The 14,203-nt window shown below is 46.7% G+C and overlaps 1 protein-coding gene across 2 annotated transcripts in view; it reads left to right on the forward strand.

Moving 5' to 3' along the window:
• EIF3A (eukaryotic translation initiation factor 3 subunit A) overlaps positions 1-14,203 on the forward strand; it is a 41,273-nt gene that overhangs the window by 22,326 nt on the left and 4,744 nt on the right. The window contains exons 13-20 of one of the 2 annotated variants that reach the window (XM_007534691.3): positions 752-856; positions 934-1,047; positions 3,929-4,051; positions 4,612-4,765; positions 5,554-5,738; positions 9,984-10,072; positions 11,056-11,681; positions 13,927-14,140. In XM_007534691.3, the coding sequence (XP_007534753.1) occupies positions 752-856; positions 934-1,047; positions 3,929-4,051; positions 4,612-4,765; positions 5,554-5,738; positions 9,984-10,072; positions 11,056-11,681; positions 13,927-14,140 (1,610 nt within the window). The remainder of the gene's footprint in view (positions 1-751; positions 857-933; positions 1,048-3,928; positions 4,052-4,611; positions 4,766-5,553; positions 5,739-9,983; positions 10,073-11,055; positions 11,682-13,926; positions 14,141-14,203) is intronic. The other variant, XR_009544633.1, reaches the window with a different exon arrangement.

Below are 14,203 nucleotides of genomic sequence, written 5' to 3' on the forward strand. Positions count from 1 at the left end.
TAGCTTTGGACCAGTTGTTTATTGATGTCCAACTGTCTCATCATCTTTTTTTTTTTTTTTTAATAATTTAAAAAACATTTATTCCCTTTTTTGTTTTTTATTGATGTTGTTGTTGTAAGATAGGACAGAGAGAAGTGGGGAGAGGAGGGGAAGATAGGAGGAGAGAAAGATAGACACCTGCAGACCTGCTTCACTGCTTGTGAAGTGACTCTCCTGCAGGTGGGGAGCCGGGGGCTCAAACCGGGATCCTTATGCCCGTCCTTGTGCTTCGGCCACCTGCGCTTAACCCCCTGTGCTTCCACCCGACTCCCTGTCTCATCATCTGTAATCTGAAGTAAGCATTTGTTTTGAATGGTTCTCCAGTTTTGTTTTTTTGATAGGTCACACATATATTCATTGTGGGTATGGGCAGATTAGATGAGTAAGAAACATGTCAAGGCTAAATGCTTGTTTTACACATAAGTGGGACTAAGGTAATTTTGAAAGATTTTCACATTTCCTAAATTGACACCCATTGTTTAAAAAAAATGTAATTTGTGATTTTTTACTTTAGAATGAAGTGTTCCTATTCCATGCATTTTTTTTTTTTTTTTTTTTTAAGATTTTATTTTGTGAGAGAGACCAGAGCAGCACTCTGCCATGTACTCTGTGAGGGTTTGGATTAATGCTTTAAGCCCAGCACTTATGTTCACTGTGACACTTCCCAGGCTTTTTCCTATTCTTGTTGATGTTGTGTTTCCACTATTTTCAGGACCTTGAAGAACTGGATACTGATTTCATCATGGCTAAACAGGTTGAGCAACTGGAGAAAGAAAAGAAGGAGCTTCAGGAACGCTTAAAGAATCAAGAGAAGAAGGTAATGATTGATGGGATAAATTTGTGACATGACATAGTTAGAGAGATTATATTAAAGCCAGTGTTTTCATCTTTCAGATTGACTATTTTGAAAGAGCAAAGCGTTTGGAAGAAATTCCTTTGATAAAGAGTGCTTATGAAGAACAGCGGATAAAAGACATGGACCTGTGGGAGCAACAAGAAGAAGAAAGGGTAAGTTTTTCATGTGATATTTAAGTCTGTAAAGTTGTGATTAGGCTCTTACCTGATACCAGTCCAGCTCAGGTCTTTGGCTACGCTGATTCGAGGCATGGAACCGGAGACTTTGCAGCCTAAGGCACAAAAGTCCTTCTGTACGATCAAGGTGATAACTAGCCCCTCCCCGTGGTTAGATCTTCTATCAGGAATGGAACCAGGGTTTCTGTCCTCCTTTTCAAATTAATGACTAATAGTAGGCTCTAAGATTGTAAGATTACAGTGTGCCGCTCCACACCACACCCGCCGTCAAAGTTCTCTTGTCATCTTTCTCTCAATCTTAGAACAACCATAATTCTCAAAAGTCTTAAGAAAGTTTGCTTGCTTCTGGTTTTTTTTGTTGTTGTTGTTTGTTTGTTTTGGTTTGTTTTTTTACCAGAACACTGTTCAGTTCTGGCTTATGGTGTTGCAGGGGATTGAACCTGGGATGTTGGAGCCTCAGACATGAGAGCCTCTTTGCATAACCATTATGCTATCTACCCTCCGCCCCCTCCCCTTTTTTCAAGTTCATGTGTATCAGACCTCTAGATTCCACACAGGAGTGAAACCATCCAAGAGCTGTCTTTCAGCTCTTTGCTTAATTCACTAAACATGATCACCTTCACGGAACCAAGGTCTCTAAACTGATTTGGTTGGTCTTCATCTTGTTGGTCATGGTGCTGATGTTGCATCGCAATTGATTGTTTGCAGACACAGCTTCATAATAGATAAGGTACCAGCGAAAAGCTCATTAGCAAGAAACCAGCCTTTACAGACATGCGTGCAGCTCACTCACCTGGTGGAGCGCCTACCACCCATGCACAGGGAGCTGAGATCAAAGCCTGGTCCCTGTCTGCACGGGAGAAGCTTCATGAGGGACTGAGAGCATTGCTGCAGGTGTCTCTTCTCTGTCTATCCTCGAACCCCACTTCTCCCCTCTAAAAACTGGAAAAGGGGGAAAAAATATGGTGGCCAGGAGTGATGGAACTAAGTCCCAGCCAATTAACCCTGGCGGTGAAAAAAATAAAACAAATACACCCATTCAAATGCAGTGTACAATTTATTTTTAGATTATAGGGCCACACAACCATCGGATTTTAGGGTCAGTCCACGTAAGCTGTACTTGTTAGACTTCACTTCCTACTGTGGTTCTTTCTGCCTTGGCCAAAAGTAACCACTAGTCTCCTTTGTGTTAGGTTTGCCTGACCATTTCAGGCATTTAATACAGCGAATGCGCCTTCAACCCATTCTGTTAATTTAATAATATCAAAACAATGTTTGCTGATGCCTGCAGGAGCTAAATTTGCAATAAAATTGAGCTGCCTGGTTTTAGGAAGTAGTCACGGCTAGGGCAACACACATTTTGGGTTCCTTTGGATTTTAGATTTTCACTTTTCTGGTCTAGTGTTGTCAGTTCTCTCAGTCTTTTTTTAAATTTTTATTTTTTCCCTTTTGTTGCCCTTGTTGTTTTTAATTGTTGTAGTTATTATTGTTGTCGTTGTTGGATAGGACAGAGAGAAATGGAGAGAGGGAGGGGAAGACAGAGAGGAAGAGAGAAAGATAGACACCTGCAGACCTGCTTCACCGTCTGTGAAGCGACTCCCCTGCAGGTGGGGAGCCGGGGTTTGAACCGGCATCCTTATGCCGGTCTTTGTGCTTTGCGCCACCTGCGCTTTGCCCGCTGTACTACAGCCCGACTCCCTAGTCTTTTTTTTTTTTTTTTAACCACAGCACTTCTCAGCTCTGGCTTATGATGGGACGGGGTATTGAACCTGGAAGCCTCGGGCATGAGAGTCTCTTTGCATGAACATTATGCTACCCACCTCACCCACTTTAAAAAAGTTTTAAAGTCAGGGAGTCGGGCGGTGGCGCAGCGGGTTAAGCGCAGGTGGTGCAAAGCACAAGGACCAGCTTAAGGATCCTGGTTCGAGTCCCCGGCTCTCCACCTGCACGGGAGTCGCTTCATAAGCGGTAAAGCAGGTCTGCAGGTATCATCTGTCTTTCCCCCTCTCTGTCTTCCCGTCCTTTCTCCATTTCTCTCTGTCCTATCCAACAATGACGACATCAGTAATAACAACAATAATAACTACAACAATAAAAACAAAGGCAACAAGAGGAAATAAACATTACACAATGTTAAAGTCACTTTTATTGGGATTTTAATGGGATAAGAGTTCACAGTGCAGTCGTTGACACATGGGTACAATTTCTCATGTCTCTGAAAGTACTCTGCCGAAAACATACCCACAACTTTTATATTTTAAAAGGAGTTGGAATTATTGTGGTAATTCTTTTAATATGGAAGATTAGACTTCCTGCAGATGAAATAATTGAGATGAGTAGCTGCACTCTGTGCGTGAGCCTTTTATCTTTCACGGGAAGCGTAAAAGGGGAAGCATTCCTCTTTGATAATTAATTAAAAGCAGATGAATGCTTTCTATTTTGCTTGAGTTCAGACGTGGATCTTCTGGCATCCAAGTCACTGCCCTACAGCTATGTAGCTGCCTGGCACTGAAAAGTTACTAGTGAGTAGTTCATCCGGCCTTGACTTCAGTTTTGTTATATTGTATCTTTACTTACTAAGAGGTATTGTTTTCAGGTATATTGTGATTTCTCTGATAAAGTACTTTCTGACGCCAGTGAGACTAAACTTTCATGGGAACCCCATAACTCGTCCGCCTCATGTCCCGGGTCGCTTCCCTAGACACTGTCAGTCTGGAGATTAGCTGCCCTTCCATTTTCTCGCAAGATGGGAAGGGGCAGAGATCCTGCTTGTACAAATACACCTCCTAGAAATTTGTGTTTTTATAATAATCAAGTGATAAATGCTCTGAAACTTGACTGTCTGATGTATTTGCAGATTACTACCATGCAGCTAGAACGCGAAAAGGCTCTTGAACACAAGAATCGAATGTCACGGATGCTTGAAGACAGAGACTTATTTGTGATGCGACTCAAGGCAGCGCGGCAGTCTGTTTATGAGGTGAATTTTTACTGACCTCAGAGAAACATTCACCAGCCCTTTAGTTTTGTCTTGAAATTAAGAGAATTCTATAAAGGAAAAAGCTTGGCTTCTTGCTGTGCTGCTTCCTGCCTTGGCCAAAAGTAACCACTAGTCTCCTTCGTGTTGTCAGGTTTGCCTGACCATTTCAGGCATGTCATACAAGGGGACTTTACGATGTCCTGTGATGGTAGTTTCTCTTAAGCTAACGTTTCGAATGATCATTCACGCTGTTTTAGCAGACGTTTTCAAGAAGATATTTTATGAGCTTGGATAACTATCATAAAAGTTTTTAAAGAGTAAAGTGGACCATATATAGTTTTTTTTTTGACAAAAGCCTTTACTAGTCAGAAAGGAAAAACCGTCTATTTTGTTAAGGTCTAAGTTTAAAACGCTCCCTGGGAATAGATTACATTGTCAACAATTTAAAATTATTTTAGATTGACTTGTGAGAAGACTTGAGAATGCGCGGCCCCGTGGCTCTAGAAATCTTAAAACTTGTAAACTTAACAGTTACATTTTGGTTCACCATTCAATTACAGGAAAAACTTAAACAATTTGAAGAGCGATTAGCAGAAGAAAGGCATAGTCGCTTGGAGGAACGCAAAAGGCAACGCAGAGAAGAGCGCAGAGTAACTTACTACAGAGAGAGAGAGGAGGAGGAGCAGAGGAGGGCCGAGGAGCAGATGCTCAAAGGTAATGGCGGTTGGGGGGGGGTGGGCGTTAGGCTCAGTTTACACAATCGCCTTTCTTGTTTTCTTTTAAAAATACTTTTGTGAGAGCCACCAGAGACCTGTTCATGCAACTAGCAGCACCAGTTTTTGGATGTGGAGCCTCTGGCACGCAAGTCCTGTGCTCTGTTGAATGGTCTCACTCCATGGCCACCTTGGGTACAAAATCAAGGAACGAGGACTCGGGGTCTTGGTCTGTTTTGTCCCTTTCCTTCCCCTTCTCTTCCTATTTCCTTTTCTTAACTCACTTCTGGCTTATGATTGCACAGGGGATTGAAGTTGGAACTTTGGAACCTCTGGCATGAAAATCTTTTTGCTTAAAGCTGTGCTATCTCCCCAGTTGTTTACTTAAAGTTTTAGGACACTTGGTTGCCTAAGCCTTGTTATTTGGGAGGAGCTGATGTTTTTTCCTGAACCTCTAGTTCACATATTGGTGTTAGTTTATGTTTGGTGAATTAATTTTTGAAAGATCTGTGAGAAAGAACCCTGAGCATCACTCTGGTGTATGCAGAGTTGGGTTGAACTCGGACCTCGTGCTTGGACATCTTGCCCCTCTACCCTCTGCCTGAACTTGAACTGCAAAATACTGTTGTTAACTTTGAACTTCATAGTAGTTTCCTTCTGTATCTTTTGAAGATAGTAGTGAACTATTCAAAAATTACTCAAAGGTCCTGACACTACATCGATGACTTAACCCCTAAAATACCTAGCACCAGGGTAGGGTATACCCATTATACTCAACTCTGTCTATAGAAAGGGAAGAGAGAGAACGCGCCGAACGAGCCAAACGAGAGGAGGAGCTTCGAGAATATCAGGAGCGGGTCAAGAAACTAGAGGAAGTGGAACGGAAAAAACGCCAAAGGGAGCTGGAAATTGAAGAGAGGGAACGGCGTAGGGAGGAGGAGAGACGACTAGGAGACGATCCACTTTCTAGAAAGGTGAGTATAGGCTGTGGCTTTATGTGATGTTTTTGTCAGCTCTGTGTGTGATACATGTAAGGCAGTGCGCGTCTGAGCTTGGCCCTTGTCACATTTCTGTCTCTACATTGTAAATTACCGTTTCCAAGGATAGAAGGGAGGGAGGAGCAAGTGGAGGAGAGTTAGAGTTGTGTAAGTAAAGCAGGGGCTTTCTTAGGCTTGGGCCTTGAATACATGTCAGGGAATGGGTTTCATGAGACTAATGGCAGTGGCACGGGTCAGTTGTGCAGGAGGAACCTTGGACGGAGAAGAGGGGATGTGAGTTCTCCTGACTCCTCAGGACCAGCACCTGCAGCCTTCCTGAGGAGCTGGAGAAAGGTAGAATCTCAAGTCTGCCATCAAACCTGATGCAGAACCAGCATTTAGCAAGATGCCCGGTGTTCACATCTCTGAACATTGATTTTGAGTGTGAACTTGCACTGATCTTTTTCCCACTATGTCTTGTGTGTCTCTTTAAATATCTGTATTAACACATGAGAGAAAAGAGCCAAGCCTTCATACTGGCAGGATGGAAGATAAAGTAACTAGGCACATGCTGGCTTTAGTGGATCTTGTATAACAGCCTTTTAAAAATAGTTTATTTGATGGGGACTGGGCGGTAGCGCAGCGGGTTAAGCGCACAGGGGCAAAGCGCACAGACCAGCATAAGGATCCAGGTTCGAGCCCCTGGCTCCCCACCTGCAGGGGAGTCGCTTCACAAGTGGTGAAGCAGGTCTGCAGGTGTCTGTCTTTCTCTCCTCCTCTCTGTCTTCCCGTCCTCTCCATTTCTCTCTGTCGTATCCAACAACAACAACAAAACAATAAGGGTAACAAAAGGCAATAATAAATAAATATGTTAAAACAGTTTAAAAAAATAGTTTATTTGATAGGACATGTGAAAATTGAGAGTAGATGGGGAGACAAAACAGAGACACCCATAGCGCTGCTTTACCATTCGTGAGCCTTCCCCCATACTGGGGTTGGGGGCTTGGACCCAGATCTCTGTACAAGGTAACTTGTGTGCTCAACTGGGTGCGCCACTGCTCAGCCCCGCATAACAGATACGAATGTGATTCAGTGTCATTGATAAAGGTTAATAAAAGTAGCATCGGCTCCCAATTTCTTTCACATCTCTGTTCAACTACTTTTTAGTATCCCTTGAGAATATGAGCATCTGTATTGTTGCATTAATAGGTCATACCTCTACTCTGATCACTGGAATATTTGAGACAAGAGAATTTACCTTGGGAGGGGGGTCGGGCAGTAGTGCAGTGGGTTAAGTGCAGGTGGCATGAAGCGCAAGCACTGGTGTAAGGATCCTAGTTTGAACCCCCGGCTCCCCACCTACGGGGCTGGGGGGGGGGTGTCACTCCACAAGTGGTGAAGCAGGTCTGCAGGTGTCTGTCTTTCTCTCTCCCTCTCTGGCTCCCTCCTCGGTCTCTTTGTCCTATCTGACAACAACATCAATAGCAACAATAACAACAAGGGCAACAAACTGGGGGTAGAGTAAAGAGAATTTACTCTGAGAGTGTGCGGTGGTGGCGGGGAGAATAGCGCCATCTGGCAAATACGATGCAGCGAGTTGACTTGGCGCCTTCTGTATGTATTCCAGTCTGTTGTTGTACCACTCAGCCGCTTCCCTGGTCGCCTTATTTCTCTCCACTGATTGGTGGCATTGCTACCCATTGAAGTCTTTAGTTTTCCTGTTCTTTCTCTCCTTGTATTCCTGCCTTAATTCATATTTTTCATTTATTTATTTATTACTCAATAGAGACAGGAATTGAGAAGGGAGGGGTAGATAGTGATGGAGATTTTCTTCATTTAAAAAAATTTTTTTACCAGCCAACTCTGGCTTGTGGTGGTGCAGGGAATTGAATCTGGGACTTCAGAGCCTCAGGTATGAGAGTCTCTTTGCATAACCATTATGCTATTGACCCCCGCCCTAATTCATATATTTAAGCTTATCCCCACTTACTCTCTGTTATAACCCAGCCCTACACTGGCTTCTTGTAAGCCATCATCATAATATTGCAGTGGCCTGCTGAATTCTTTAAAAATAGTGCATATTTGATTATTACGTCTAGTCTTGGGGTTAAACCCTTTGGTTGGCACTTGTTACTTTGAACGGGCAGCACGAGACCTGCCTTTCATGTTTACTGGCTGTTTTCGTTAGATGCATCTGTCACCGTTTTAATTTTTTTCCAGAGCCCTGCTTAGCTCTGGCTTATGGTAGTGCCAGGGGATTGAACCTGGGAATTTGGCGCTTCAGGCACTTTGCAGAGCCATTATGCTATCTCCCCCCGTCCTCTGTCAGCATTTTAGCCACTTGTCTGAGCCATTCAGAGCTATTCTCAAGCCGTGTCTTGTGTCTGGGGTGAGATTCTTGCTGCCCCTGAACCAAAGTCTCCGTCTTCTAGCTGAGCGGTGAACAGCCAGAGGGTGTCTGCATCCACGCCTGCACCGGACCCTCGGCTTGCCGGTGGGCTGGCCACTGTTTCCAAAGGAATGTAGATATTCAGTCATCTTGTAGCTGTTCTTTCTCTCTTATTAGCGATTGTGGCTTTTATGACTGACTTGAAAATTTTTTTTTTATATACTTTTTCTTTGTCCTAAGAATGAGTCTTTTCTGTAGGACACAAAGATGTCTGTGTATGAGATCAGAGCTCTTGTGTATTTAGCTCGCCACTTCTTGCTGATTTTTTAACTTGGTCTTCTCGAGTGAGTCAGCTTGCTACCAGAGTTTTGCCAGTCTGTTTATCCTTTTGTTGCTTTTATATCCCTCGTCATTCTTTCCCCCAAAAAACTTACTGTACATTTTAAGAATTTTACTTTTTATTCACATCAAAGTATTGAGCATGCCTTTTTCTGTTGAAGTAAGCCATTTGATGAACAGAATTTAGCTTAACAATAGAAATATATACATATACATATATGTATATTATTTTAAGAAGAGATACTGAGAGAATAAGAAGGTTCAGTCCCCTGTACCACCATGAGCCAGAGCTGATCAGTGCTCTGGTAAACAAATAGAAAACAAGAAACAAAACAGAATGAGAGATATACCAGAGTGGGGACCAGGCTCTGGTTTATGGAGGTTTGGGGAATTGAACCTTGGTGTCTCAGGCATGAAACTCTTTTTGCATAGTAACCATTATGCTTTATTTATCTATTAGTTAGGAAGATAGGAGGAGAGAGAAAGAACCAGATATCACTCTGGCACATGTGCTGCCAGGGATCAAACTCAGGACCTCATGCCTGAGAGTCCAAAGCTTTATCACTTGGCCACCTCCCAGACCACAGGGTCAGGAAATTCTGTGAATGTTTTAATTGTGGGAGGTGGGCTTTGTTACACTATCAGAGAGAAGTTGAGAGGTGGGGTGTAGTACAAGTTAGGGAGGGAGAGAGAGAAGAGAAGATGCCTGCAGCACCGCTCAGGAGGCTTCTGCACTGCAGGTGGGGTGTGGGAGCTTGAACCCAGGTCCTAGTGCATGGTGGTATGTGCATTCAACCAGGTGTAGCACTGCGAGGCCCCCTCCTCACCCCCCAAGAGAAGACCATTCCCACCGTACTGTTACAATTTTAGGTCAAATAAATGGAATAGAGCCGGGCGGTAGCGCAGTGGGTTAAGCGCACGTGGCGCAAAGCGCAAGAACCGGAGTAAGGATCCTGTTTAACGCCCCCAGCTCCCCACCTGCAGGGAAGTCGCTTCACAGGCGGTGAAGCAGGTCTGCAGGTGTCTATCTTTCTCTCCCCCTCTGTCTTCCCCATCTCTCTTCATTTCTCTCTGTCCAACAACGATGACATCAGTAACAACAACAACAATAACTACAACAAGGCCACCAAAAGGGAATAAATAAATAAATATTTGGGAGTTGGGCAGTAGTGTAGCGGGTTAAGTGCATGTGGCAGGAAGCTCAAGGACCGACCTAAGGATCCCGGTTCGAGCCCTGGCTCCCCACTTGCAGGGAAGTCACTTTAAAGGCAGTGAAGCAGGTCTGCAGGTGTCTTATCTTTCCCCTTCTCTGTCTTCCCCTCTTCTCTCCATTTCTCTCCATCCTATCCAACAACAACAACATTAATAATAACTGCAACAATAAAACAAGGGCAACAAAAGGGAATAAATAAATTTTTTTAAAAATGGAATATACAAGGACTTAGAGTAAATACACAAAGACTGCTTGAGTGGTGATACCAGCAGTGGTAATTAATAAACTTTGGTCAATGTAGGACTCGCGCTGGGGAGATAGAGATTCAGAAGGCACATGGAGAAAAGCGCCAGAAGCCGATTCCGAGTGGAGAAGAGGCCCTCCAGAGAAGTAAGTGGGGTTTTAGGGACCCGGCACCAACTACTTGATAGAGAATGTGAGTGGCTTTCTGATCTGCTTACTTTTGCAGGGTGGGGAAGACCCCAGAGCATCGCGCCCTCGTGCGAGCTGTTGCTGAAACGCCTGCGTCTGTCGGGTTACATCAGCATTGCTTTTGCTTACTGACTTCTGGACACCTTGATGTGTCGGGCTTAGTGTTTTTGTTTCCTCATGGTGTAGTGTTGAAGTTAGGTGCATATAGAGTGAGGGTGTGTGTGTGTTGGTGATGACTGGAGGGGAGGAGAGAGAGACAGACAGACAGACTCAAGCCAGAGCTCTGCTCTGGTGCACACCGTTCTGGGAATCGACTTGAGGAATGTGAAGTGCATCACACTGCCAGTTGAACTGCTCGCCGGGCTGGTTTTCCTTTTCTTTGTTGGGAGGATTGATGGTGACAGTCGATGAGTAAAATACACTGTTTGCACATGTGAAACGCTTCTGTTTTCCACATAACAACCTAACAAACACCCCCCCCTCCCCGCTGTTTTAAGAGTCGATTTTTAGGAGCCAGGCGGTGGCACACTAGGTTGATGAGTGTGCACATTAGCCCTCCGAAGGTTCAAGCCCCATCCTCACCAGCGGGGGTGGGGAGCTTTTCAAGTGTTGAAATAGTGCTGCAAGTGTCTCTGTTCCTCTCTCTTCCCCTTTCTGTATCTCACCCCATTTCTCTTTCTTTCTCTCCCTGTGAACCAGAGCACTGCACAGCTCTGGCTTATTTTGGTGCGGGGGGATTGAACCTGGGACTCCGGAGCATCGGGCACGCGTCTTTGCATAGCCATTATGCTGTCTACCCCCCCTCTCAGTTTTTCTGTCTCTATCCTTAAAAAAGAACACAGAGTTCTTTTAGGGCAGTGAGTTTGCATATTGCTGGGATTTGGAAGCCAGGAAGTGCCGTCTGCGTTTTTATCTAAATGGTGCTTGGCTGGTGCTCGCAGGGAGTGGAGACGTGGAGAAGGACGCGACGAGGAGAGGCCTCACCGCAGAGAAGACGACGAGAGAGAGTCCTCACTCCGGCCCGACGAAGACCGAGCTCCCCGGCGTGGCCCGGACGAGGACAGAGGCCCTAGACGCGGCCCCGACGAAGACCGATTCCCCCGCCGCGGGGCGGACGACGACAGGCCTTCCTGGCGCGGCGCAGGCACAGGCGCAGGCGCAGAGGACGACAGGCCCCCCCGGCGTCTGGATGAGGACAGGGGAGGCAGCTGGCGCCACGCCGATGACGACCGGCCGCCACGGCGGGGACCAGACGAGGACCGAGCAAGCTGGAGGGCGGCCGATGAGGACAGAGGGCCGAGACGAGGGCCAGACGAGGACCGGGGGCCTAGGCGCGGGGGCCCGGACGACGAGCGCTCCTCCTGGCGGAACCCTGCCGACGACGAGCGGGGGCCGCGGCGGGGGCTGGACGACAACCGGGGACCTTGGAGGAGCGCCGACGACGACCGGATGTCCAGGCGCGGCGCCGACGACGACAGGGGCCCTTGGCGCAACGCGGATGACGACCGAGTCCCCAGGAGGGGCGAGGACTCCAGGCCCGCTCCCTGGAGGCCCTTCGTGCGGCCCGGTGAGTTCTGTGTCGGGGCCCTGCTGGGGGACGCAGGGGTCTGCTGGCCTCTGACAGGTGACAGGCACAGGGTGGAACCCCACCGCCAGCACCCTCCCCCGTGCAGCCTGGCAGGTTGACCACCCCACAGGCTTGGATTTTCGGATTTTCTAGTAAAAACGGTAGAAAGTGAACCTTTCGTGCCTTCCAGATAAACTGGCCTTTTACTTCGACCATCTCTGCAGGGCCTTCCGCACGCGGAAGTGTGTGCGCTTTCTGGGTGTGCCGCCACCTGGTCCCAGCTTTGTCAGCGCTAAGTGTGCTCGATTTGTTCGTGCCTGTGCTGCTCTTGAGCAGTTAGTTGCGCAACAGGTCTGCTGTGTTTCATCCCGTCTTGCCCGACGGCCTGTTATCTAGCCGCACACTACATGGCACATCTGTCCAGCTGCAGGTGTCGGTCCTTCAGAGCCAGCCTTTGAAACCAGCCTTTGTCCGGCTGGTGCTGGGGCTGGGGCTGACAGGACCCTCACCCGTCTGCTGCAGGAGCTAGACACAGACAGACACACACACATCTTGTGCCCCGTGCTCTACTTCCTTAATCCTTTTAAATCTTTCCTTTAGTTTAATTCAGTTCTGCCTGCCTTCACTACTATTACTGGTCTCTGCTGACTTCCCCACTCTTAGTTCTAGTATTTATGCAGTAACTGAACTATAATCTGTTCTGAATGGGCATTTGTGGGCAACTCCTTGCTTTTATGCTGAACTGATGTCTCTGCTTCTTCTGAGTCACATTATTCTACTGTCTCGCTGTGACCCTGGAGCCACTCACATGTCCTGTGCTACGGGAATAGCAGATGCTCATTAATTTGTGATTGGTTAATATGTTTTTTTAACACAAAGTTAATCTGTCTTTTTTTTAATATTTTTTTTTATTTATTCCCTTTTGTTGCCCTTGTTTTATTGTTGTAGTTATTATTATTGTTGTTGTCGTTGTTGGATAGGACAGAGAGAAATGGAAAGAGGGAGGGGAAGACAGAGAGGAGGAGAGAGAGATAGACACCTGCAGACCTGCTTCACCGCCTGTGAAGCGACTCCCCTGCAGGTGGGGAGCTGGGGTTCGAACCGGGATCTTATGCCGGTCCTTGTGCTTTGCGCCACCTGCGCTTAACCCGTTGCACTACAGCCCGACTCCCGATTGGTTAATATTTTATATTTACGTTACTGGGAAAGGTTCCCATGATCTCTTTATGAACTTCTATTCAGGCAAATGAATGCACACACCTTGTTTTATGTATACTTGCTTTAAAATAATTAGGTTACACACACACACACACATCTTGAATTATAACTGAATTCATGACATGTCACTGTAACTCATTCTGAATGAAATGAACAGGGCTGGGAAGTGGCGCCCCTGGTAGAGTGCATGTCACCACGTGGGAGACTGTCCTCCTCTCTCACACTGTTGAAAGCAGTGGTTGCTGTGAGCGCTGAGTCCACGCAGGGAGAGACCGAAAGGCAGGCAGCCACGGCTGGCAGGTGCGTCTTGCCCTGAAGCTCCGTCTGTCGGCTTCTCGCCGGGAGCACAGAGGCTGAGGCCGGCAGACCTCGGCGGTAGTCAGTGCAGCCGCGTTACCGTTGCTGCTGGCGCCTGTGCCGTCCCGTTGATGAACTCATTCACTCCTGCCCGTGACTCTCACACTCCCAGCCTCCCAGGTCCCACTCTTGCTTGGATTCGCTCGCCATTCTCGAAGCGGTCCTGAGGCGCGGTGCGGGCTTGTGTAGGGTGGGCAGGTGTGTTTCCACCAGCCAGCCCGTTGCCAGCTGAAGCCAGTGCTCAGGCCTCTTGTCTTGTCTCGGCTCTCATACTTTTAAGTGTTGTTGGTGACCTGCTTATTCAGTGCCGCACTCTCTGCTCTTTGCTGGTGATTCACTGTTTACAACAGCTGCCGACAGAGCGCTGAGGGAAACGATGGGGAGCAAAGCGAGGAGGAGGAAAAGGTAATTTCGGTTATAAATGTAAAAGTGTTGCAGGGTAAGAATGAAGTCACGCTTAGAGCTGTAGTTCTTAGCATACTAGAAATCTTCCCGACGTTTTAAGCTTTCTGCTTGAGTTCCTGCTTATCACTGGAACAGGCTTTTGATACCCGAAGGCTGTGCACACACACAGACAGTACCTGTTTCTTGTGAGTAAAACCATAACAGTCCTAAATTAGAGCTGCAGAGTCTCTCAACAGAAATTACTGTTTTTTCCTTCTTAATATAGGTGGATGGAGAGAGAAAGAAAAAGCCAGAGAAGAGAGCTGGGGTCCTCCTCGAGAGACAAGATCAACAGAAGAACGTGAATGGGATAGAGACAAAGAGAGAGATAATCAAGATCGTGACGAGAATGACAAGGACCCAGAAAGAGAAAGGGACAGAGAGAGAGAAAGGGACAGAGATCGTGATGGTGATCGAGAGGACCGCTTCAGAAGGCCCAGGTTTGAAAACTGTCTGTGGGGTGGCAGTCGGGGTTTTTTAACGACTCTGTTGTGGGGGCCGGG

Source organism: Erinaceus europaeus, chromosome 14 (genome assembly GCF_950295315.1).
Source record: "Erinaceus europaeus chromosome 14, mEriEur2.1, whole genome shotgun sequence".
NCBI lineage: Eukaryota > Metazoa > Chordata > Mammalia > Eulipotyphla > Erinaceidae > Erinaceus > Erinaceus europaeus.